Here is a 26543-nt window from a genome sequence, read left to right as displayed (position 1 = left end):
TTGGCCAGCTAGGAGTGTTGTTTGTTTTACCTGAGGTCCTCACTCCGGTCCTCGGACCTTCCTTTGTTTTATTTTTGCGGGCTTTTCTCTTCCTTGTCTTTTAGCCACCGCCATTTTGGACTCCTTTTCCCTATTCTACCTACCTAACAGAGCCTTATAATAATTGAACTTTAGTGGAGTTGAGGAAAGATATATAAGCAAATAAAAGCAAATGTTTGTATATTCAAGCACCATTTAAAGAGAAATTCCCCTATAATGCATTCCGTTGGTCTGTAGTGCAGAGAGTCTTGTATGGTGCATGGTTTATTTTAACACTGAAATTCTTTAATGCGTAAATAATAAAGTTCTCATATTGATCTTCATGTGTTGTATCATTGAATTAATTGACACCCTTTATTATCATCATAAAATGATAATAAAGCATGCTGAAAAACTGTGGCTTATAGGCTGACTTTAGTGTATATACTCACTTCTCTTCTTATTGGTTGAGTTAAATGCTTTAGACTCTGCAGTTAGTTACCAAACTTGTTTATTTAAGTTGTCTGTATTCTAACTCATAACTTAAATATTAAGTAAACCAGTAAAATATGAGTATAAAATGAATCATTGTTTCTGTGAAAACTAGGATGAGTTTTTGGGAAGCTTTGATAAAGTCAACTGTTAAAGTTTTGCTGTCAAATGAGAAGTGGATAGGACAACTATAAAAGCTTGGAGAGATTATTAAAGTTGGGAAGAATTGTGTTCTTATTTAATAGGTATCACTAAATTATCACTCCATTTCAAAAAACCCAAAATTGGACACTGTCAATGAGGCATCATACTTGAGGTTCATGTAAGAAATAATACATGTGAAAAACCCTGTTTTAATGGTGCCTGTGTTGATATATGGTCAAATTAATGGACATTTATATTATTAATAGATAAGGGTTTTAAATGAAAATAAAACGTTAAGGGTATATGTGCATATTTTTTAAGATTCTCCATTTCACTGAGATTTTCTTTTAAATTGAACTAGTGACAGCTTTTATATTATGTTTGCTCCCATACTATATGTTATGCTGGACTAATGAAGTATTAGTCCAGGATATTTATGAATATATTTGCCTTAAGTTGCTATGATAGTATGTTATCCTGTGTGTGTAGATATACATTCACACATATAATTCATTTAAAATTTAAATATATTAAGTATATATTTTAAATTTTAATGTGTATTTGATTTATTAAATTCAGTCATTTTCTCCATAGGGGTTCATCTGGCACAGTGGCTGCTCCACGTCTGGCTCCCACAGGGGTCAGTTGGGCTGACAAGGTAAAGGCTCATCATACAGGCTCTACTGCTTCTTCAGATGTAGCACCTGCCCCGTCTTGCCCACCAGTGGCAGTGCAGAAGCCTTCCCGCAGAAATGGCAAGTGGTTTTGAGTCAACCTTTTTATGCAGTAGACAAGTGGGTTTACATGGATCTATTTATTTTATTTGAAATTGGTCATAGTAGCATTATATATTTATCTGGATGCATCATTTCTGTGATGTTAATTTGCCTTAGTTAAAATCATAAAATAATCTTAAAAACTATATGAAAACTTAGGAAGATCATTCTAGTCTTGAGTTTGAGAATGATGTCTTTTGTCAATTCATTTATTAAGATCCTTTATAACTCCTTTGACTTAAAGTAGAAAAGAAATACAGTAGTTCATCCTCTACTTTAAAATGTCATGCCAGTACTTCATTAATATTTAAATACGATTTAAATGCATTTCATTAGTATTTTAAATACTGAAGTAATATCCTGTTTATCTTTACTCATGTATCTGTTTTCCATACCATCAGAATAAATAAAGGTCAAAAATAAATAGAAGGGCCATTATTCTAAAGACCCACCTTTATTTATTCTGTAGGGGTTTTCTACATAAATTCAGGGTGGATTTTTTTAAATTTTCAGCTGCATTAGGTCTTCACTGCTGTGCGTGGGCTTTCTCTAGCCATGGCCAGTTGGGGGTGCTACTCTTCACTGTGGTGTGCAGGCTTCTGGTTGAGGTGACTTCTCTTGTTGCAGAGCACAGGTGCTAGGGTGACGGGCTGCAGTAGTTGTGACCCGTGTGCTCAGTAGTTGTGGCACGTGGGCTTAGTTGCTTCACAGCGTGTGGAATCTTTCTGGACCAGGGATTGAACCGGTGGCCCCTGCATTGCAAGGTGGATTCTTAACCACTGGACCAGCAGGGAAGCCCCAGGGTAGATTTTTTTTTTTTTATACATTTTTAGAGACTTAGATTTTAGAGTGATAGTAAGAAATAATGAATTTGTATTATGAGTTAGAGACAACTTGAGAGTACTGCTTTCTTTTCTCTGTGATGAAAGATCTGTTTGGAGCTTTTTGGTTTGTAAATGTTTTATTGGATATAACAAAGGTAATGCAACATCTTCATTACTGATATTGTGTTGTTTTTCCCATTTTGGTCTCAGTAAGATGTATTGGCTTGTTTCAAATATATGCCTTAATTTTATAGAATATATTGCCCGTGCTTTCTCTATTGAGAAAGTAGAAAACTGAGAGTAGGCATGAGTTCTTTCTTAGGAAAAGGTAGGAAAATGTATAATCGTAAAGCTTAGTGTCTGTATCTTAAAAGGGTCTGAGAGAAATGTATTAAAAAATCAAAACCACAAGGAATTATATTGGGTTGGACAAAAAGTTCATTTGGGTTTTTCTGTAAGATGTTACAGATGTATCATAGTTTTGTTTAAAGCAGTATTTATGAGTGTGACCCATTTGGTTGAAGTGAAATGATTGATCTTAATTATGACTAGACTGAAAAATTATATTGTTAATGTACCAGGGAATTTTGTTTTTGACCACTTTAGTTTTCCATTTTGGGGTTTTGATGCACTGTTGTGCTCTGTGAGCAAGCTCTGGGAGTTGGTGATGGACAGGGAAGCCTGGTGGTGCTATAGTTCATGGAGTCACAAAGAGTTGGACCTGAGCAACTGAAGTATGCACTGAATTATGGTGTATAACAAGTTTAATTTATAACTGCAGTAGCTGTAATACTCAAGTTTTTAATAATATGCTATAAAATTGGTTTTTGTTAAAGATGACAAAGTGAGCACAGTTACCTTACTCTTTCCCCAAACTCAACTGAAATGATATGGAAGGACTTAAAGAAAAAGAGACAGGAGAAGAGATGATATGAGCAAAATTTGGAAAGTTGGAAAGTAGAAAGGTCAGTGGTGACATTTGAGTAAGCTAGCTGCATCCTCAGCTCCAAGAGTGGGCAAAACTGTCAATGTCAAGCGATCCAATTTGCTCCACATAACTTCCAAAAGATCAAAAATTGGTGTGAGCAGGTATCTTTGGAAGTGAGAGTATAGATAGGGATTATAAGTTAAGAAGAATCTTGAATCTTCCTCAGTTTTTCATGACTCTGAATAGTAGGATGAGAGTAGATGTATCTCACTTACCCTACAAAATATTGGAGGTTGATTCTCTTGAGAAGGTACAAAAGATAGTATTTGACCCGAGGGATACCAGCTATATTGAAAGATGGGAGTATTGTATTGAAAATAAAGAAGTTAAGTGAAAGACTATTCATAATGTTAAGACTCCTCAATCTTTCTTCCTCTTCAAACCCTCTCCTCCTACTGAACTGTGAGGTTTCCAGATCAAGAGAACCCACACCTAAGTAACTCATCCAGATCTGGTATGCTGCTGCTGATGCTAAGTCACTTCAGTCGTGTCCGACTCTGTGCGACCCCATAGACGGTGCCCACCAGGCTCCCCCATCCATAGGATTCTCCAGGCAAGAATACTGGAGTGGGGTGCCACTGCCTTCTCCACAGATCTGGTGTAGATCATGAGATACCGGTCTCTGAGGCTGATGCTGTAATTGGATGAACGTCTGGTAGTCCTGGAAGACTTTGGCAGTTGGGAGCTAGGCTGTGAATCGGGGCAGGCTGTTGTGACAGTGGGTCTGGACAGTCTCTCTCACCCACGTGCATGCATGCCACCCCACCGTCAGGTAGTAGGATCTGTTTTTCTCCCCAGAAGTCTTTGGTTGGTCCTGTGACTTGATAGGATCAATAGAATGTATCTAGAGTGACATTTAGTAAATTCCCAGCCTAGCTGGTAAAGAGTCCTGGCAGCGTCAGTTTTCTCCTTGTTAGAAGCCAACTGCCCTGTAAAGACAGAGAAGGCGATGGCACCCCACTCCAGTACTCTTGCCTGGAAAATCCCATGGACAGAGGAGCCTGGTAGGCTACAGTCCATGGGGTTGCTAAGAGTCAGACACGACTGAGCGACTTCACTTTGACTTTTCGCTTTCATGAACTGGAGAAGGAAATGGCAACCCACTCCAGTGTTCTTGCCTGGAGAATCCCAGGGACGGGGGAGCCTGGTGGGCTGCCGTCTCTGGGATCTCACAGAGTCGGACACGACTGAAGCGACTTAGCAGCAGCAGCAGCTGCCCTGTAAAGAAGCCCAAGGTAGGCTACTGAATAATGAGAGACCATATGAAGACAAAGTGGCCAGGAGAAGAACTATCTCAGTCAGTAACTAGTATCAAAACTTTTAGGAATGTGGTGAGGCCATCATGAACTCTCTGATTTCACTTGAATCACCCTAGCTGACACCACATGGAGATTAGAAGAGTACCCTGTTATACCTCCCCCACAAAAACTGAGCACTCTTCAGATTCCTGACTCAAAGACTTTGATGGAAATAAGATTAGTATTTTAAGATGTTAAGTTTTATTCATCTTATATAAAAATAGTTAATGAGACTATCCCCTAATTGAATAATATGGGTTATAGAAAGATAAAGGAAGAAGTCATGAAATAATTAAAGAAACTTTTGTTTAACATGAAGATAATAAACTTTTAACTATAAGGGCCATCCATTAACTGTCCAGTATAATGGATGAAAGTAGACTGACATCAAAATTTGTTGGGAAATTTATGAGTAATACAGATGATGAGAGGCTCTAAAAATAGAAAAGAATCAGTTTATATACAAATGACCAAGAATCACAATTGATTCTGAATCAATCAAAAAAAAATCAACTTTTGCTGAATTACTAGAAGCCACAAGAAAATTGAACAATGTCTTCAAAATTCTGGAGGAAGATAATTTCAAAGCTAAAATGCTATGTCCAGCCAAATTATCCATTATATGTGAGAATAGATTTTTCAAGACATTTTCAAACATGCAAGGTCTTAACATTTTTTTTTAACTGCATCGACACTGTTACTACTAGAGGGAAGCCAGCACAGAGAAGAGGCAAAGGTAATACTTCTGTGGTGGTGATCCCAGGATGTTTGCTGTGTGCATGTCTAGGGAGCAACCAATCTAGATTTTTTCATGGTCACAGTGCTCTGTAAGAGAGGAATCCGGAAAGATAAGTGAAATTCTTAAAGCAGCTAATGTGGTTGCACATGTTAGAGGAGATTTAAAATCTTAAAGAGACTTGGTATTGAATTAATTCTAAGTCAGTAGAAAATACTGAGGTTAAATCATGAAGAAAAAAGAAATAGAATGCAGAGAAGAGCATAAGAGGCACATATGTAAATGGAGTCTGTGAAGAGATGGAGTGAATGGGGCAAAAGCAACATTTGAGGAGGTAAATCACTGAAGATTTTCCCAAACTGCAAGACATAAAGTCTTATATTCAAGAAATGCTGTAAACCTCCAAGTAGGAAAAAAACAAAATAAATCTTATCTAGATGCAATATACTACAAATACTAAAAAAACTACTAGAAAATCTTTGCAAGTAATCAGAGTTTTAAAAAAAGACCTTTCAAAGGAGCAACAGTAAACTCATAGCAGATAAAAGCCAGATGAGAGTGGAATGAGATCCTTAAGGTGCTGAAAGAAAATAACTGGCAAGATAGAATTCTACATCCAGCACAAATAACCTTCAAAATGAAGGTGAAATAAAGGTAATTCTAGATAAATAAAAAAATGAGAGAATTTGAAATTAGCAGACTTACACTAAAAGAAATGCTGCAGAATTCTTCAGGTGGCACGTAAATGATCCCAGATAGAAACCCAGAAATACATGAAGGAATGAAGAACCCTGGAAGGAGTAAACATGTAGATAACATTAAATGTGTATTGACTGCATGGAACAATGTCTTGTGGAGCTTGACATGTGTGTAGAATGAAAATTTATGACAATAATTCAAAAGATAGCAGAAAAATGGAGTTTACATTATCTAGTTTCTAGCATTATCTAGGAAGTTACAAAATAATTTGTATTAGATATAAGTCAAGGATGTGTTATAAACTCAAGACAGCAAAAAAGAAGAATAAAAGAATGTTCAACTAATAATCCGTTTGATTAATCCAAAAGAAAACTGGAGAAGAGGAAAAAAGAAACACAAAACGGATAAGACAAAAAACCAAATTGTAGTTATTAGAAGTAAATGCAATTGTATCAGTCCCTACATTAAATATAAATGGTCTAAATACTATATATTCAAAACAAAATCATATATGAAACGAATCGCCAGTCCAGGTTCAATGCGTGATACTGGATGCTTGGGGCTGGTGCACTGAGACGCCCCAGAGGGATGGTATGGGGAGGGAGGAAGGAGGGGGGTTCAGGATGGGGAACACGTGTATACCTGCAGCGGATTCATGTTGATGTGTGGCAAAACCAATACAACATTGTAAAGTAATTAGCCTCCAATTAAAATAAATAAATTTATATTAAAAAATTAAAAAAATAAAAATATGCACTGATTTGCAATCACAAAAAAATTATAAAGCCATATTAAAAATAAACCTGTATTCTACTTATAAGAGATATACCTTCAATATGAAGACATGGAAAAGTCAAAAGAAAAAGACAGGGAAAGATGAAAGATATTCTATACATATCCTATTCAAATCAAAACTAGTATTTTTAGAATAGCCAGACAAAATGGAGTAGACAGGAAGCGTTTTAAAGAGAGATTTCTTTTTTTTTCAGTACTAAAGGGTCATCTCATCAGAAAGATAAAGTAATTCTAAGTTGCTTTAGACATACACATACATATATACATATCTTTAAAACATATAAAGCAAAACCAGGCAGGACTGAAAGGAAAAATTGAAAAAAGTCTATATTTATACTGGGAGATTCTAACATAACTATCTCAACTGATAGTACATATAGATAAAGATCAGTAAATATAAAAATCCAAACAACTTGATTAGTTAACTTTATGTAATTGATGTGTCTGACAAATAGTGCTTTCTCTTTCCCATTCCAATGCTTCAGTCTGGAAACTTTGTATTGTTATGCATTTTAGTTATTGCACTAATCCTCTGTTCTGTATGTCTAATCCATATTTTCTTGAATATATTAATAACAGCTATTTAGAAATTTTGTGTCTGAGAAGTAAAATGTCTGGACTACCCATAGATTTGTTACTTTGAAAAACATTTTTGGGGAATTTTCAGTTTTTTGTTGTTCATTTATTATTCAATTATTTTATTAGTATGCCACATATTTAATTGAATGTTTAACATTGTGTATTAAAGGTTACAGGGGCTTTTTCTAAAAATGTATTTTTTTTATGGCAATAAGAGAACAAACAGAGCACCTTAATCCTGTCAGGGTTTGCCTTGAGGTTTTATTAAGTTGATATGTTTTAGTTTTTTCTTGTTCCTTTTGGGGTCTTAACTGAAAACCTGGGGTGTTTGCCAAGACCACTTCATTCCTGAATTCCAGCTTTTGTTTCCTCAGCACCATACAGATGCTACAATATCTGCTTAGCTTGTTAGCACCCCAGCTGCTGTTTTCTTCTGGATTTCTTGGAGTCTTGCCTTGTATATGCAAAGCTTAGCAGTTGTCAGACTTCTTAAGGGAAGATTGAATGCAGACTTCTTTTGGCTTACTCTTCTTCAGTTCCCTGCTCTCCATGCTTATTTTTCCTTGAAGTCCCAGTTGCTTTAGATTTGGTGAACTCCAGCATCTGTCTGAGCTAGATAGGACTGGTGGTTTCTGCAAGGAGTCACTTTGCCTGCACTGTGAATTCCAGCAGTCTTCAGGGAAAATTCTAGGGTGAATGTGGATCTCACATTGTGGCCTCTATTCTCAGGAATTGTAATTCCTCAAATCTTGCCTATATTGGTTGCTTTCCAGTGCCTTTAAACAATTCATTTATGTATTTTGTCTAGCTCTTGTAGTTGTGTTTGACAGGAAGATTAATTTTAATACAGGCTACTTACTTTCTTACGGCTGTAACTGTAAATTGAAATACATATTCAGGCACATGTGGAACATTTACCAAAATTGACACATGCTGAGCCATTAAACGTTTCAACAGCTGTTAGATGATTGAACTCATTCTGTCTGAACACACTGGAATGAAGTTAGAAATTAATTATAAAAAGATAGCTGTGCAATTCTCAGATTTTTATAACTTTGGAATATATTTCTGAAAAGTCCACGAGTCAGGGAAGAAGTCACGATGAAATTAGAAAATATCAGTTGAAAGAAAATGAACATTTAAAAATCCTTGGGTCTGGTTAAAGCTATGCTTTGAGGAAAATTTCTAGCCTCAATTATACCAACTAGAAAGAAGGAAAACCTATAATCCACATTTTGTTCATTTCAAGAAATTAGAAAAGAACAAGTTAGACCCAAGGAATATGGAAAGAAAAGGTTTATAGGAGAGAACACAGAGAAATTAACAAAGGCAAAATGTAGTTATTCAGATAGACTAATAAAATTAACAGATTTCTAGTAATAGCAAGAAAAAGAGGAGACAAAGCCTAGTATCAGGAATGAAACAAGGGTGTTGATAGAGATCCCACAAATATTAAAATTATGACCAATATTATACACTAAATTTAGAAACTTAGAAGAAATTGATAAATAACTTGAAAGATGTAACAAAAATTGCATAGCAAGAATTAGAAAAACTTGAAGGAACTTATAAGTATAAAAGAGAATGTGGGTTAATAATGAAACATTTTTTCATAAAGAAAGTTCTGGGTCACGATGGCTTCACTTGTGAAGTCTTCCAAAGATTTTAGGTAAAGATAGCTTCAATCTTAAAGAAACTCTTCCTCAGAATAAAAGATTATTTTAAAACCTTAATATTAAAACCTAAAAGGATATAACAGTAAAGCAACATTTTATCTTGAACATTGAACAAAATATTAGTGAATTAAATATAGTGATAAATAAAAATGATAACAAATAACAGGATTATCCCAATGCTTTTTAAATTATTAGTTTTATTGACTTGAATTTAATACTACTTTATTAATGACATTTGTGAAAATTCTGGAGTGTAAAAATGGTGGTGTGAAATATAGTTTTGAGCTTTGGGCACATCTCTGAAATTATTTTAAGTATTTAGAAGTTCTCTGATAGTTTAAATAATGATTTACTGTTTTTAAGAAGTATCCTTATTTATGGGAATGATTTTTCGATATAGTTTTTACTGAAGTTTTCATTAAAAATGTAATTTGTCCACAACTAATTTCTTAGTGTTTAATAGACCTATGTTATACATGACCACAGGAAAAACCATAGCCTTGACTAGACAAACCTTTATTGGCAAAGTAATGTCTCTGCTTTTGAATATGAAGGAGTTATGACCAACCTAGATAGCATATTCAAAAGCAGAGACATTACTTTGCCAACAAAGGTTTGTCTAGTCAAGGCTATGGTTTTTCCTGTAGTCATGTATGGACGTGAGAGTTGAACTGTGAAGAAGGCTGAGTGCCGAAGAATTGATGCTTTTGAACTGTGGTGTTGGAGAAGACTCTTGAGAGTCCCTTGGACTGCAAGGAGATCCAACCAGTCCATTCTAAAGGAGATCAGCCCTGGGATTTCTTTGGAAGGAATGATGCTAAAGCTGAAACTCCAGTACTTCGGCCACCTCATGCGAAGAGTTGACTCATTGGAAAAGACTCTGATGCTGGGAGGGATTGGGGGCAGGAGGAGAAGGGGACCACAGAGGATGAGATGGCTGGATGGCATCACTGACTCGATGGACGTGAGTCTGAGTGAACTCCGGGAGTTGGTGATAGACAGGGAGGCCTGGCGTGCTGCGATTTATGGGATCACAAAGAGTTGGACATGACTGAGCGACTGATCTGATCTGATCTGATAGTTTCTATTTTGATATACTTTTCTTTTGAACTGCTTCATTTATTTTAGGTTTTTTTTTTAATTGTGTGATAATGTTTGTATTGGCCATCTTATTGATTAATGGATTAGGTCCAAGTTTTAAACAGTATTTTTTTCTATAAAGAAGCTTTCAAAAAGGGCTGTTTTTCTTTTTAAAGTAATTAATCATAGTGTTCCTAAGGGTGAGACAGTTAAATTATCTGGAATCAAAAATCTTTTGTTAAACTTAATTTCATAATTTAGTTGTTTTTTTCTTTTTGTATATTTGGTTTTTATGACGTTGATTTTATAATTTTTCTTTATATATACATATATATATATATACTTAAAGTATGGAACAGAGATAAATAAATTTTTAAAGAGTTAAACATGGGTGAAAATTGAATACAACTGGATGGTATATGATTTAAGGTGTTATTAGTAATTTTGCTGGTTATGTTAATGATGTTGTTATATTTTAAAAATTCTATCTTTTAAAGACACATACTGGCTTTCCCTGGTGGCTCAGTGGTAAAAATTCTGCCTGCCAATGTAGGAGACACAGGTTTTGATCCTTGATGGGGAAGATCCCACATGCTGCAGAACAGCTAAGCCTCTGTGTCACGACTGTTGAGCCTGCGATACAGAGCCCATGTGCCTCAGCTATTGAAGCCACATACGCCCTTCTCTTGTGCTGCACAAGAGAAGCCCCTGCAATGAGAAGCCCGCGCACCACAACTAAAGAGTAGCTGCTCACCACAACTGGAGAAAAGCCTGCACAGCACAGAGCCAGCAAAGCCAGAAAGAACAAAATCTGATGTTTTAAAGAAGTATATTAAAGAATAAAAGGACACATACTGAATATTTCCAGGAGAAGTGATGTTTCTAGGATTTCTTTTAAAATATTACAGGGCTTCCCTGGTGGCTCTGTGGTAAAAAAAATCTGCCTTCCAAAGCAAGAGACACAGGTTTGATCCCTGATTTGGGATGGTCCCACATGCTGCGGAGCAACTAAGCCCGTGCGCCACAACTACGGAGCCTGTGCCCTAGGGCCCGGAAGCCACAGCTGCTGAACCCGTGGGCAACAGCTGCTGAGGCCGACACCCTAGTGCCCATGCTCCACAACGAGGGGAGCACACCGGTGAGAAGCCCAGGCACCGCAACTGGAGAGCAACCCCTGCTCTCTGCAACTGGAGAAAAGCCTGCACAGCAACGAAGACCTAGAACTGCCAGAAATGGATAAAATTAAAAAAAATATTTCAGAAAAAAACAATAGGGAAGAAGAAATGAAATAAGAGCAGCAGAATGTTGATAATTATTGAAGCTTAATGATTAGAGCGGGGACTTCATACTATTTTCTGTGTACTGTATTTGAAAATCTTGATAATAAAATGTATAAGTATAATAAATAATAAAATAATGAAAAAATAGTAAAAAGTTTAAGAAAACAACAAAAAATTTAAGCATGCTTTCCCCTTGCAGATTTCAAAATGCAGATTTTTCAAATAAAAGATAACAGGTTCCATCTAGTCATTATTTTAAAATATAATATAAATGTAGTAACAGTTGCAATATTTAAAAAATAAGGTGAGTTAATATACTAGTCACGAGAATGAGCATTTTTGTAAATATTTTTTTCCTTTGAAATAAAATATCTTCTACATAGTGAATCATGTAATGGCATGGCCTATTGTTGTTCAGTTGCTCGGTCGTGTCCAACTCTTTGTGACCTCATGGACTGTAGCACTGCAGGCTTCCCTGTCCTTCACCGTCTCCCGGAACTTGCTCAAACTCATGTCCATTGAGTTGGTGATGCCATCCAACCATCTCATCCTCTGTCATCCCCTTCTCCTCCTGTCTTCAGTCTTTCCCAACATCAAGGTCTTTTCTAATGAGTCAGCTCTTGGCATCAGGTGGTCAAAGTATTGGAGCTTTAGCTTCAGCATTGGTCCTTCCAGTGAATATTCAGGATTGATTTCCTCTAGGATTGACTAGTTCGATCTCCTTTCAGTCCAAGGGACTCTTGAGAGTCTTCTCCAACACCACAGTTCAAAAAGCATCAATTCCTCGGCATTCAGCTTTTTTTATAATCCAACTCTCACATCCATACATGACCACTGGAAAAACCATAGCTTTGACTAGATGGACTTTTGCTGGCAAAGTAATGTCTCTGCTTTTGAATATGCTATCTAGGTTGGTCATAACTTTCCTTCCAAGGAGTAAGCGTCTTTTAATTTCATGGCTGCAATCACCATCTGAAGTGATTTTGGAGCCCCCCCCCCAAAAAAAAATCAGCCACTGTTTCCACTGTTTCCCCATGTATTTCCCATGAAGTGATGGGACCGAATGCCATGATCTTCGTTTTCTGAATGTTGAGCTTTAAGCCAACTTTTTCACTCTCCTCTTTCACTTTCATCAAGAGACTCTTTAGTTCTTCACTTTCTGCCATAAGGGTGGTGTCATCTGCATATCTGAGGTTATTGATATTTCTCCCTGCAATCTTGATTCCAGCTTGTGCTTCTTCCAGTCCAGCGTTTCTCATGATGTACTCTGCCTAGAAGTTAAATAAGCAGGGTGACAATATACAGCCTTGACGTCTTCCTTTTCCTATTTGGAACCAGTCTATTGTTCCATTTCCAGTTACAACTGTATGCTTTTGTTTTATTATCTAGTATGCCACTCTGAGTCTTTTGGTTGGAAAATTTGATCCATGTTCTTTTTTTAAAACTTTTTTAGTTTCTCTTTAGGGAATTTCCTTTGGTTGTCCTTTAAAGGTTGGTTTGCTAGTGACACATTTGCTTAGTTTTCTTTTCATCTGAGAATGCCTTATTTATTCTTCATTCCTGAAGCATAGTTTCACTGATTATAGAATTTGCGATTGACAATTCTTTCAGTCCTTGAAAGTTGTGCCACTTCCTCTGGGCCTTCAGTGTTTCAGAGGAGAAATTTGCTGTCATTGAAACTGATGTTCTGCTGTAGATAATTTATCTTTTCCCTATGGCTTCTTGTCACCCCTCCATGGCTTTTTTTAAGAATTTTTCTTTGTTTTTTCTTTTCAGAGGTTTCATTACGATGTGTTTTAGCATCAGTTTCTTTAGATTTCTTAGTTCTTTCAGTTTTATATCTTTTTAGTCCCTTTAGTGTTATATCTTTCACTAAGTTTGTAAAGTTTTTATTCGTTCTTTCTTTAAATACTTTTTAAGTCCTACACTCTCCTCTCTTTCTGGGACTCCACTAACACAAATGTTACTTCTTTTGTTGTTGGCATAAAGGTCCTTTGTGCTCCATTTAAGATATTCCCTATGATACCTTTTCAGCAAAATTGGAGACTAACTTTCACCACTTCCTTGGCTGCTACCGGAGGTAGCTCAATTCTTGTCTGTACCCCCACTGACACAACACAGGGGCAGAGTGAGGGGAGGACTGACTCCCGACTTATCTGTGTAAGGTGGAGCGGAATCTTAGCTTCCTGATGGGTCCTGCTGGCATTATCACAAGGTGAAATGGGATCCATGTGCTGAGTAGATGTGTCTTCTACTACTTTATTCTGTAGCGATGATGTTGGTGAGGGTAAAAGCTCAGCTTTCTATATGGGACCTGCCAACACTGGGGGTGGGGAAGATCAGAATATTGACTCATTCTCTGTGTCTTTGATGTTGGATGAAGATAGAGGCTGTGGGTAGGGCGGATCAGTATCTACCAGTTCTGACTCTCACCACCTCATTAAGTCTCACTGCTGCTCAGTTGGTATGAAAGTTCAGTTTCCCACTGACACTAGGGGTGGGGAAAAGTAGAGTGCTGACTAATACAGTTCCTACTGCCTTGTTTAATGTCATTTGGAAGTAGAAACTCAGCTCACTGTTCAACTTTGCTGACACTGTTTTGGTGAGGGAGTTGGACCATCTATTTCTACCACGTGGGCAATGGAAGTTCAACTCTCTACTTACCCCTATTGAAACCATGAGGTGTAAGTTTTCCACTGATGGTTGGCTGAATAGAAGGAGGATTGCCAAAATGATTATTTTCTTTGGTCATTGTTTCCTCTGCCCTTCGGCTTGGCAAAACAAGTTTTGCTGATGCCCGTTTTGTGTGTATCATTTGTTCTTTCTGGGTTGGAGGCCTTTGTACCATCTTGTCATATATAGGAAGCAATTAGGAAACACAGAGAACTCATCACTATGCTGCTTTTAACTCCCAGGGTCACTAGGCAGTCCACCTATCTCTTTCTTTTAAAATCTTCCTGTGCTTATTTTGTGTGTTTTTCCAGAGTTCTTAGTTGTAAGAAGGAAGACCTGGAAATGCAAGTCAGGCTACTCCATCTTGGCCAGAACTAGGTATCTTCATATTAATTTTGACACACTACATTTTAGCCTATAAACTTTTAATAATTATGGCTATTAACTGTATATGTGTATACCTCAGGTTGTGACATTTTGAACCATTGTAGTAGAAGATTCATATTTATTTTGGGCTATTTTGCTCTGTGTCTTTGGACATAGGCCCTCATTTTTTTATGTGTATGGTGAAATACTGAACTAGATCCTTGAGTGTTCATTCAATTAACATTCTATAATCTTATGATCGTTAAAATAGTTTTTTGTTTTTTTTTTTTCCTTTTTTGCTAAGGTAGTGTATACTTTTGGTACTAAGGGGAAAAGTACTTGGACTTTGGAGCTAGGCCTGTGTTTGGATTCTGAAAGATGGAGAGGCAGTTTTTACTTATCCATTAGACCATTGACATCAGAACCAGTTTGCCTGGACTTGCATCTTGGCTTTTACCTTTTGTCTCAGTTTCCTCATTGATAATATGGGAATGATCTTAGGGAAAGATTAAAAGAGTTATATCGAAGGCACTTACAACAGTGGTAGCACATAGTATACATTCAGTTCAGTTCAGTTGCCCAGTCATGTCCGACTCTTTGTGACCTCATGGACTGCAGCACGCCAGGCTTCCCTGTCCATCACCAACTCCCAGAGCTTACTCAAACTCATAACCGTTGAGTTGGTGATGCCATCCAACCGTCTCATCCTCTGTTGTCCCCTTCTCCTCCCACCTTCAATCTTTCCCAGCATCAAGGTCTTTTCCAGTGAGTCAGTTCTTCACATCAGGTGGCCAAAGTTTTGGAGTTTTCAGTTTCAGCATCAGTCCTTCCAGTGAATATTCAGGACTGATTTCCTTTATGATGAACTGGTTGGATCTCCTTGTAGTCCAAGGGACTCTCAAGAGTCTTCTCCAACACCACAGTTCAAATGCATCAATCCTTCAGCTCTCAGCTTTCTTTATAGTCCAACTCTCATATCCATACATGACTACTGGAAAAACCATAGCTTTGACTAGACGTTTCTTTATTGGCAAAGTAATGTCTCTGCTTTTTAATATGCTATCTTGGTTGGTCATAGCTTTTCTTCCAAGGAGTAAGCATCTTTTAATTTCATGGCTGCAGTCACCATCTGCAGTGATTTTTTTTAGCCCAAGAAAATAAAGTCTCTCACTGTTTCCATTGTTTCCCCATCTATTTGCCATGAAGTGATGGGACCAGATGCCATGATCTTAGTTTTCTGAGTGTTGAGTTTTAAGTGAACTTTTTCACTCTCCTCTTTCACTTTGATCAAGAGGCTCTTTAGTTCTTCGCTTTCTGCCATGGAAAACTAACCAAACTGATCACATGGACAACAGCCTTGTCTAACTCAGTGAAACTATGAACCATGCCGTGTAGGGCTACCCAAGATAGGTCATGGTGGAGAGTTCTGACAAAACGTGGTCCACTGGAGAAGTGAATGGCAAACCACTTCAGTATTCTTGCCTTGAAAACCCCATGAACAGCATGAAAAGGCAAAAAGATAGGACACTGAAAGATGAACTCCCCAGGTCGGTAGGTACCCAATATGCCACGGGAGATCAGCGGAGAAATAACTCCAGAAAGAGTGAAGAGACGGAGCCAAACTAAAAACAGTATCCAGTTGTGGATGTGACTGGTGATGTAAGTTCAGTCCAATGCGGTAAGAGCAATATTGCATAGGAACCCGGTCTGTGAATCAAGGCGAATTGGAAGTGGTCAAACAGGAGATGGCAAGAGTGAACATTGACATTTTAGGAATCAGTGAACTAAAATGGACTGGAATGGGTGAATTTAACTCAGATGACCATTATATCTACTACTGTGGGTAAGAATCCCTTAGAAGAAATGGAGTAGCCATCATAGTCAACAAAAGAGTCTGAAATGTGGTACTTGGATGCAGTTTCAAAAACAACAGAATGATCTCTCTATATCTCCAAGGCAAACCATTCAGTATCACAGTAATCCAAGTCTATGCCCTAACCAGTAATGGTATACATTATATAAATATTGCTTTCTGACTGTGGGGCCTTAGGTCAGTCTTAATCTCAGTTTTATCATTTGTAAGATAAGGATAATTATACCTACCATGAGAGGTCATAGGAATTAGATAATACCACCCCCCCCCCAAACACACACACACACGTGAATACACTTTGCATAGTAATCAGTGTCATGTTTATAGCTTATAGTCAATGAGTATTAGATTGTAAAATATTTTTATTTTATAGGTTTTTGAAAATTTATACCCTCTAAATAATTCTTGATTTATTTTCTTCCCTCAACTGTATAGAACGGAAGGATGCTGAAGGATGGGAAACTGTTCAGAGAGGAAGGCCTGTTCGTTCACGATCAACAGCAGTGATGCCAAAAGCTTCATTACCAACAGAAGCATTAAGATCAAAGGATGACAGTGATAAAGAAAATGTACATCTTTTGCCTGATGAAAGCATACAGAAAAGTGAATTTGTTGGAGATGAACCTTCTAATACTATAGAATCTCAGCCCAAGGACCCAGTACACTCATGTGATCATCCTCTTGCAGAAAGAACCCAGGTAGTACATTCTCAAAATCCTTTAACTGCTTTTTATATGGGATATATATATATATATATATATATATATATATACACACACACATATACATATATATATGTAGGAATGTCTTAATTTTTCTACTTCACTGTTTTACTTTTATTGTGAAAAATTTCAGATCTATAGAAAAGTTGCAAGAATAGAATAATGAACCCTCTAGTACTCTTTTCCTAGATTCACAGATTAACATGTTGCCAGTTTCTTTTCTCTCTTTACTTACGTGTTACATTTGAAAGTAATGTACAAACATCACAGCCATTCACCTTTAAATTCTACAGCATGTATCTCCAAAGAACAGAAAACTCTTTTCCATAACCACACTATAATAATAAAATTCAGGGAATTTGACATTTATATAATATTGTTATCTAAACTTATAGTCTGATTTTCAAAAATTCCAGTTGCCCCAGTAATTTCTTCACAGAAATTTTTTCCCTGATCCACGATGCAGTTTAGAATCATACATTGTATTTGACTTTGTTTCTTTACTATCTTTGACCAGCATCAGTTACTTACCCTGTCTTTATTTTTCATGACATTCATCTTTTAGAAGAATACATTGCAGATTTTTTTGGTACAGTGTTCTTCAGTTTCTTTATTCATTATTCACATTGGCTTATGCATTTTAGACAAAAGTAAAGTGATCATCAGCCTCGCATCTAAAGACACATCATAGCAATTTGCCCGTGTTTGTTGACTTTGATTACTTGGTTAAGTGGAGTTGTCCTGCTTCATTTGTAGTCTTATTTAAAGTGATGAGAGTAAGAATTGTTTTTCACTTGCTCTACTTTTGTTTTCTACAGTCCAAGTATAGAGTGATTTGCTGATATTTAAAATAATTCCTTAGGCTTAATATTCCCGGTCCTTTTTCTTTTAGTCCATTTGAAGTTTATTTTACTTGTTTGGTTAAGCAGTGCATTTTTGAAAGATATTTGTTTACAAAAAGGTTTATGTTCACTTAGTATAGTTTTCTGTAAAGTCATTAGTGAAATATAAGAGATTGATATAGGTACAGAGACTAAGGAAAAAAGTTGTAAAATAACTGTAATATTTCTCAGTCCAGAATAGTAGCTTTTTAAAATTTTCTTCTTTTACCTGAAGAATATTTATTTTTCTTTAGACTCCCAAGTTTTTCATAATGATAATAATATCTCTTAATCCTGCATTATTCTTAATGTTTTATAACTGTTTAATGTGTATATGTTTTATGCCCACATGAGATTGAAAACTCCTTGTGGGTAGAATCTTATGAAAGTGTGAAAGTGAAAGTCACTTAGTCGTGTCCAACTCTTTGCAACCCCGTGGACTGTAGCCTGCCAGGCTCCTCTGCCTATGGGATTCTCCAGGCAAGAATACTGGAGTGGGTTACCATTCCCTTCTCCAAGTTGGCTTCCCAGCCATGGGATCAAACCCAGGTCTCATGCATTGCAGGTGGATTCTTTACCACCTGAGCGAGGGAAGCCCATATTGCCTTTTAATTCCCGTAATATGGAACAGAGTCATAGGCACATAGTAAGTTTACAGTACATAGCTGTTTGGTAAAACTTAAAGAAACTTTTAAATGTAGGTAAGTTTGATGAAGAAATCACTTTTTACATCACTTAACCAACATTTAGCAATTTTGCTAACATATATTTTAACTATAAAATTTAACATTGTAAAAAATGTGCTAATTTTGTGTAAAGAATAAGCTTACATGATTTTGAGATTTTAGAAATAGTCTATGCATAGAGCTTATGAGTAATTATTGCTGAATTATTTCAGTATAAAAGTTCACTGCTTATGGTGGCCAAGCTAATATTAATAGCTGTTTTCTCCACTCTCATTCTGAAAATGGAATTAGCATATTCATATATTTTGACCATTACTTTATAATTTAGCTTTGATTCTGTTATTTAGGTTGATACTGGTTTTTTAATAAACAGGATTGACTATATTGTAAAGATCAGTAATGCTAATATAAATATTACTGAAAAGATTATAAACCATAATGACTGATGTATGGATAATGTTGATAGCAATATAAACATTGTGATGCTATTTGAATAATGCGTATGCTAAAATCAACACTTTGGGACACTTTAAAGTTATAACCAATAGTAGAATTTTTAAAGTAGTTTATAAGACTTGGCCAAGTTTAATATTTACATAAATACTATATCAAACTGGGGTTTTTATGGCCACTGCAGTGTTTATCTGATGTTTATTTAAGTAGTGGTGTGAGTGGGTTTTAAATTCACAACTTTAGATTTCCATTCTTCTCCTTGGAGTTCATTGCTCTGAGTACTGAAAAGCATAGCGCCGTTATCCCTATACTCTGTTAGAAAGGGAAAATAAAGTCCTGTTTCTGTTCACTAAACTCTAAAATTTTTAAAAGATGTAATGTATTTTTCCTAAGCAAAAGTTGTATTTGGTTTTCACATTTCTGTTGCTTTTGTGTTAAGTATTCTTAAAGGGGAATGAGAGGCTATTGAAGTCTAAAGAATATGAATTGCTTAAGGAGATTGCTTGCTGACATATGCTCTACTTTTTATGGTGTATTTTTCTTTTAGATCTAAGATTTGGTATTGTGTACCATGTGAGTCTTCATGAAAGATGCTTTGAGGTTGTGTTAATGTTATCTAAAGAGAGTGAGTTCCATGTTTTGAGTAAAATGCCTTTAAAGTACATATTTGGTGAGAAGTGCCTTCATTTGATATTAGTTTTCATAAAAACTATGTAAATACCTTTAGTTATTTGAACATAAAACATAATATTTATTATACTTGTGACCAGATTTCTTTTGTGAAGCATATAGTATAGCCATCAGGAATCAGCCTAATAAATAAAATGCAATTGCAACATATATTGCTTAATTTCTTAAAATACTTGAGTGTCCTTAAACATAGTAGATATGTAAATAAAATTTGTGGCTGCTTAACGTTTCTTTTCTAACACTTGAAACATACCAAAATAATGAGGGATTGATCTTTTAGCCAGCCAACTGCTGCTTCACAGTTTGTGGGTTAAGCAGAATAAGCTTTTCTAGAGTGAAATAGTCGGTGAGTATTTTTTGTTACCTCTGATTCATTCTACAATATGTTTTGTTAGTTCACAGTGAGTACGCTGGATGATGTCAAGAACTCTGGGAGTAGTTTCTTACCAGACAATTCTGTTCAAACTTCTGAAATACCTGCTGTTCACATTGATACAGAGTGTGTTTCAGTTATTCAGCAAGCTGACACACCTTCTTTGCAAGCAAGTAAAGACAAATTTTCAGCAGAAAAAGCAAGAATAGAAAGTGAAATGGATCCTTCAGATATTTCAAATGTGAGTGCTGCTAACTTGGTAAGAACAACTTCTCAGAATTCCAAGTAGATATATTAAAGAGGCAAAAATTCTGATAATGAAAAATTGTATTGTGCATTTCTGTACACTTTAGAGAGCACTTTTAAACATAGCATTTTATATGTTATTTTATGTTAACATGTTATTCTTATAGTAAACTTTGGATGTAGTTAAAATTCTTCTTATTTTGTAGGGGGTGGAAATGAGACTGTGAGAGTCAAGTAACTTGCTCAAAATCATTTAGTTTTTGTATGATTTGGTCAAATGTTCTTTAGCATTAAGAAACTATAACATTAATGTCTTCCATGCAACATCTACCACTCTGTTGGGAAATGGTGCTTAATGAACTTACTTTTAAAATTCTCTTAACAGAGTACTTTACATAGTTATCATTTGGAATTGGTCTTTAAGATGAAATTTGTCATCCCTATTGCTGAATCTTTAAAAATGCATTGACTTGAAATTATTTATAGGATTATGTTTTTAGATGAATAGTTAATTCTGCTCATGTCCTTCTCTTTTTCACTTAAGTAGTAAGATAACTTGGCCTGAGGATAGTTCAGAATAGGTCATGCTGGCATTTGTAAAAACTACTTTTCAAAAGGAGTAGCTCCATATAAAAAGCTGTTGAGAAAAGTCATTCCAATTTTCATTTTTAAATGGCCACCATATACTATAATTTCTTTTTAAACATAGTGCTTTATGATGCTAAAAGGTGATGTCAGCAGATGGTGCGTGTGTGCGCGCCCAGTAGCTTCAGTTGTGCCTGACTCTTGTGGCCCCATGGTCGTTAGCCAGGCTCCTCTGTCCGTGAGATTTTCTTGGCAAGACTACTGGAGTTGGTTGCCATGCCCTCCTCCAAGGGATCTTCCTGACCCAGGGATCAAATCTGTGTCTCCTGCATTGAGGTGGATTCTAGGTGGATTCTTTACCATTGAGCCACCAGGATTAGGCCAAATCATATATCTTAGAGTAAGATTAGATATAGATGAAACTTGATATGAGTTATTTAAGGAAAAATAAGAGTTATAGTAATAAGAAAAACAAATTAATATTTAGATTCCTTTGTAAAGGAATAAGGGTAGTTTGTTTTTAACTTATATCTTTTAGTGTGAATTTTTTGAAAGTTAAATGTAATTACTGTCATATAAGTGAATTTAATGTACGGGGTAGAAATTGATATCATAGATATCATATTAAATTTCATAGATATCATATTAAATTATATTGTGAATTGAGTCTGTGAGAATCAAATTTCAAAAGAGGAAAAACATCCTATGCTTAAGTAAGCATAAAAATGTTTTTTAAAAATTCTTCTCTAATCATTTTTATTTTGATCACATAGGTAAAATTAGCTTGTGGTGGAATATTGAAAACCCTTGGTTATTTTGAGCGTGACATTACATACTTGAAAGAAAATAAGTTCTGCTTTACCTATGAATATTAGTATATTCTTAGAAGTTTTAGAGGAGTTTTAACCAAGGTTTTGAAAAAATTTTATGTTTTTAATTTGTCTTGGCAGTAATACTTCTGTGGGTTGCTCTAGATAAGCACCTCATTGTTGAGATTCTAAGTGAAGGATTATAGAGAATTGTGGTTTATTGAGAAAACTCTTTCCTTTTTTCCCTGTATATAATATTGTCTCATAGATGGTTAGAGTAAAAAAACCTGCAGTTCTCTTATTTAACAGAAAGCTAAGCAAAAACTGACTGTGAGAACCTTTATGTTTAAGGTCCATTTTTGCCAGCACTGTAAAAATGTGCTGATATAAATCCTAGCTACCCTGGATTAATTTTTTTAGAGTTACTGAAATTCCAGATTTTAATGAAAATTTAGAAATTTAGGAGTGATGATGTATACAGATATTTGTTTGAATTTCACAGTGTGGAAAATAGTAGAAGTTGTATGTGGATATTAAATCATTTCATCCATAAGCTGTGTTACTATGTTAAAATATTTTCAGGTCTTAAAAGACAAAATAGAAATGTCCTCTGGAGAAGATAAGATTAGGAAGGAAATAAGCTCATGTGAGAACATACTTTCTACAAAGTTAAATCTGTTCAACTTTAATAGCTTTCTAATTACTGGTATCTGTGATGTTGTCGTGGCACCTTAAGAAGTTAATTTCTGTAATATTCAAGAGTTTATAGAGAAAAAGCTTATGATGCAAAGAAATGATTTCTCATCTAAACTCCCTCATCCCATTCTGTTCCCCAGGGACAGTCTTGTGTGTTTTGAGGGAGTAGAGTATCAACAGGGTAGATGAAGTTGGGAGGGGTGGCTTTAAGGAAGCTACCAATGTTTAGGCTTCAGACCAATTCAGTAATAAGCTGAAGCTCAAGCACTTGCATTTTTAATACCTTTATTGAGGTGTTATTGATTTTCAATAAACTTCACATATCTAAAGTATATACATTGATATATTTTGACATGTGTTTATACCTATGAAATCATCACTACAATCAAGATAATGAAAGTATCGATTGCCTCCAAAAGTTTTACATTCTCTTCTGTCATCCTTCTTTCTGCTCTTCCCTGTGTCCCCTACCCAGGTTGTCACTACTCTGCTGCCACTACATAATAATTAGCATTTTCAGAATTCTCTGTATATGGAATAATATAATTAATGTAAATTATGTAATGTTTAGCCTCTTTCATGTACCATAATTATTTAGAGATTCATTGACATCACTGTGTATGTTAATAGTTCCTTCTTTTTCTGTTGTCTTTCGCGGTACTCTGTCACATGCGTGCAGCTCAATGCGTTCATCCGTTCAGTTGCTGACAGATGTTTGTTTCCAGTTTCTCTGTTATGAATAAAGGCACCATGAACATTTGTCTTTGTTTTGAACATACGTTTTCATTTCTCTTGAAGAAATATCTAGGTCAGTTTGGCTGATAATATTGTTCGGGTCTCCTTTGCCAATGTTTTGTACCTGTTCTATCAGTTGAGAGAGAGGTATTGAAATCTCTGCATGTATCTGTGGCACTACCTTTTTAAAACCAACTTTATTGAGATATAACTTGCATAATATGCAGTTTATCCATTTAAAGTGTACAGTTCAATGTTTTTTAATATGTTCACAGAGTTGTGCAAATGTGACCATGATTAGTTTTAAAACACTTCATCACTTCAGAAAAAACCCAGTGTCCATGAGCAGACCTCCCTTTCTCCCCACCCTCCCAGCCGTATACAGCCACTCATCTGTCTTTCTCTCATATAGATTTGCCTGTTGTGGACATTTTATAGAAGGGAATACAATATGTGGTCTTTGTGAATGGTTCCTTTCACTAAGCATATTTGAGGTTCATCTGTGTTTTAGCCTGTACCAGTATTTCACTCCTTTTTATGGCCAAATAATATTCCATTGTTTGAAAAATGTGAACTGAACCATATTTAATCCATTCATTAGTTTATGAACATTAGGTTTTCTCCACTTTTTGGCATTTGTGAATAATGCCACTTTAGGTGTTTGTGTACGAGTTTTTGTGTGAACATATGGTTTCATTTCTTCTGGATGTACATCTAGGATTGGAATTTTGGGGTCATATGATAACTTTCATATGGGCTTCCCTGGTGGCTCAGATAGTAAAGAATATGCCTGCAATGCAGGAGAACTGAGTTCGATACATGGGAAGATCCCCTGGAGAAGGGAATGGCTACCCACTCCAGTGTTCTTGCCTGGACAGTTCCATGGACAGATGAGCCTGGTGGGCTACAGTCCATGGGGTCGCAAAGAGTTGGACACAGCTGAGCGACTAACACGTGGTAACTTAATTTTTAACCTTTGTGTGAAACTATCAGACGGTTTTCCAAAGTGGCTGAATCATTTACATTTTACATTTTACATTCCCATCAGGTTTATTTTGTTTTGCAATTCTATCAGTTTTTGCTTCCTTTGTTTTGAAGGTCTGTTCACAAACTTTTAGGATTGTTTTGTCTTCTCAATAAATCAACTGTTTTATCATTATGAAATGACCTGCTTTATCCCTTGTCATATTTTTTGTTCTGAAACCTACTGTGTCTGATATTAATAATTCAGCTTTGATTAGTTATTACCATTGTTAGTATGGTACCATTACCATTTGTTAGTATGGTAGCTCTTTTATTTGTAATCTGTTTATAGTCCTCATATTTAAGTTAGGTTTCCTACGTGCAGCATGTGGTTTGGGGTCTTGCTCTTATCCAGATTTGAGTCTACTAGTTGAGGTGTTTAGACTATTTCTGTTTAATGTGACTATGAATATGGTTCTTTTAAATCTACCATCTTATTTTTCCCTTTGACTCACCTATTCTTTATCCTGCTTTTCCTATTTTTCTCCCCTCTTTTTAATTATATTTTTAAATTTTCTCCTTTGTTGGCTTAGTAGTCATTAAATCTTTGTTATTTCAGTTTTTGCCTTAGCATTTCTAGTATACATGTTTAGCTTATTATAGGGATTTATCAATTAATTCTGGTACATATTATTTGTATTACATAGTTCTAATGCATAATTTTAAATTAGGTGTATATGTTCAAAAAATATTAACACCATTATGGCATAATTTTTTTATGTTCCTTTTTAAGAATAGTGTTTTTCTTTTGTTTGTAAGATATTTAGTCTGTAACTGTTTTGAATTTTGGTGCTCAAATGAAATTCACACTTTATCATTAATAACAATACCTCTTATTTATATAACTTCACAGTTTGTCATACACAGTGGTCTGGTAAGAAAGTAAGTCATGGATTATTGTATCATTTTTTGGAATACAGAATAGTCTCTTGCTTTTAAGAAATTTCTGAGTCACAGAGCTGGACCCCAAGTTTTATAGTTCTTTATCAATGCTATTTTTATGTATATGTTGAGTATATGATTAGAAGATAAAGAGAGAAATAATTACTTGACTTTCCAGTCTACTGATGATTTTTCTTATTGTTTGTTTTTAACTTTATAGTCTATGGCAGAAGTTCTTGCTAAAAAAGAAGAGCTAGCAGATCGTCTAGAAAAGGCCAATGAGGAAGCCATTGCCAGTGCTATTGCTGAAGAGGAACAGTTAACTAGAGAAATTGAAGCTGAAGAAAACAACGATATCAACCTTGAAACTGACAACGACAGTGATTTTTCTGTGAGCTTTTAGCATTTTTATTCTCTGGGTGATTGAGACATACAATAAACAATAGGAAGTCTTTTTTAAAGCACTTTACCAAGTGTTTTTTATGTATGATGCAATTGACAAGCTGGAAGTTGGTTTCTCATTTTACAAATGAAGAAATTGAATCTCAGAGTAAGTAAAACATAACATTTCTCAGATTATAAGTGTAAAGATTGGAGAAGAATCTAATATCTTTTTCTATTCTACTGATAAAAAGCAAATGATACATTGCCTTGCTGTCACTAAGCGCTCATGATATATATATGTTGATGATAGGGATTTCTTAAAGAATGAAAGTAACCATGAATCTTTCAAATATTTTTCTATTAAATTTTAATGCCCAACAAGTACTTTTGAGCTTTTCTGATGTATACTCTGAATATTTCAGAGTTTTATGTAGTAATAGTTTAAGGCCAATACTTTGCTTTTAAAATTACTTCATTCATTTCTGCTGTTAATGTTGGTGTTGGACTGTTTGCTAAATGAAATATATGAGCAATAGGTAGGAAATTTTCGAATATAGTTCATTTTATTAGTTTATAATTGGTTCAACTATTTTTCAGTGTTTCTTATTACATTTTAGGCCAGCATGGGCAGTGGCAGTGTATCTTTCTGTGGTATGAACTGGAATGATGTCCTTGCAGATTATGAAGGTAATTTATGTGTGCATGTGTGTGTGTGTTGTATGTATAGGTAGAGCAGTACAAGGTAGATTATGTTAATACGTGTGGTTTTTGTGTAAAATGAATAATGTATTAGAGTAGGATGCCTTTTAAAAGTCGGTTCTCAAAAGTTGGTTTTATAGATTTACATGGTTAAACAGTAACAGTGGTTTTCTTTTTTCTGAAATAGCTCGTGAATCTTGGCGCCAAAATACATCCTGGGGGGATATTGTAGAGGAAGAACCTGCTAGGCCTCCAGGACATGGAATTCACATGCATGAAAAACTTTCCTCACCATCTCGTAAAAGGTCTGGCCTTTGAAAATTAATTTGAAGTGTTTCACAGGAAGGGAGCTAGCCATTCTTAATTATTAAATGGAGTCGTT

The 26543-nt window shown here is 35.5% G+C and overlaps 1 protein-coding gene across 4 annotated transcripts in view; it reads left to right on the top strand.

The window, feature by feature from the left end:
- The window catches only part of SCAPER (S-phase cyclin A associated protein in the ER), a 423671-nt gene that overhangs the window by 97271 nt on the left and 299857 nt on the right, over positions 1-26543 (top strand). For 3 of the 4 annotated variants that reach the window (XM_027521861.1, XM_027521865.1, XM_027521862.1), the window contains 6 exons: positions 1249-1409; positions 16733-16995; positions 20125-20361; positions 25299-25469; positions 26080-26149; positions 26349-26466. In XM_027521861.1, coding sequence (XP_027377662.1) covers positions 1249-1409; positions 16733-16995; positions 20125-20361; positions 25299-25469; positions 26080-26149; positions 26349-26466 — 1020 coding nt within the window. The remainder of the gene's footprint in view (positions 1-1248; positions 1410-16732; positions 16996-20124; positions 20362-25298; positions 25470-26079; positions 26150-26348; positions 26467-26543) is intronic. The other variant, XM_027521864.1, reaches the window with a different exon arrangement.

This window comes from Bos indicus x Bos taurus, chromosome 21 (genome assembly GCF_003369695.1).
Source record: "Bos indicus x Bos taurus breed Angus x Brahman F1 hybrid chromosome 21, Bos_hybrid_MaternalHap_v2.0, whole genome shotgun sequence".
Classification (NCBI taxonomy): Eukaryota; Metazoa; Chordata; class Mammalia; order Artiodactyla; family Bovidae; genus Bos; species Bos indicus x Bos taurus.
This window is presented reverse-complemented; position numbering and strand designations above follow the sequence as displayed.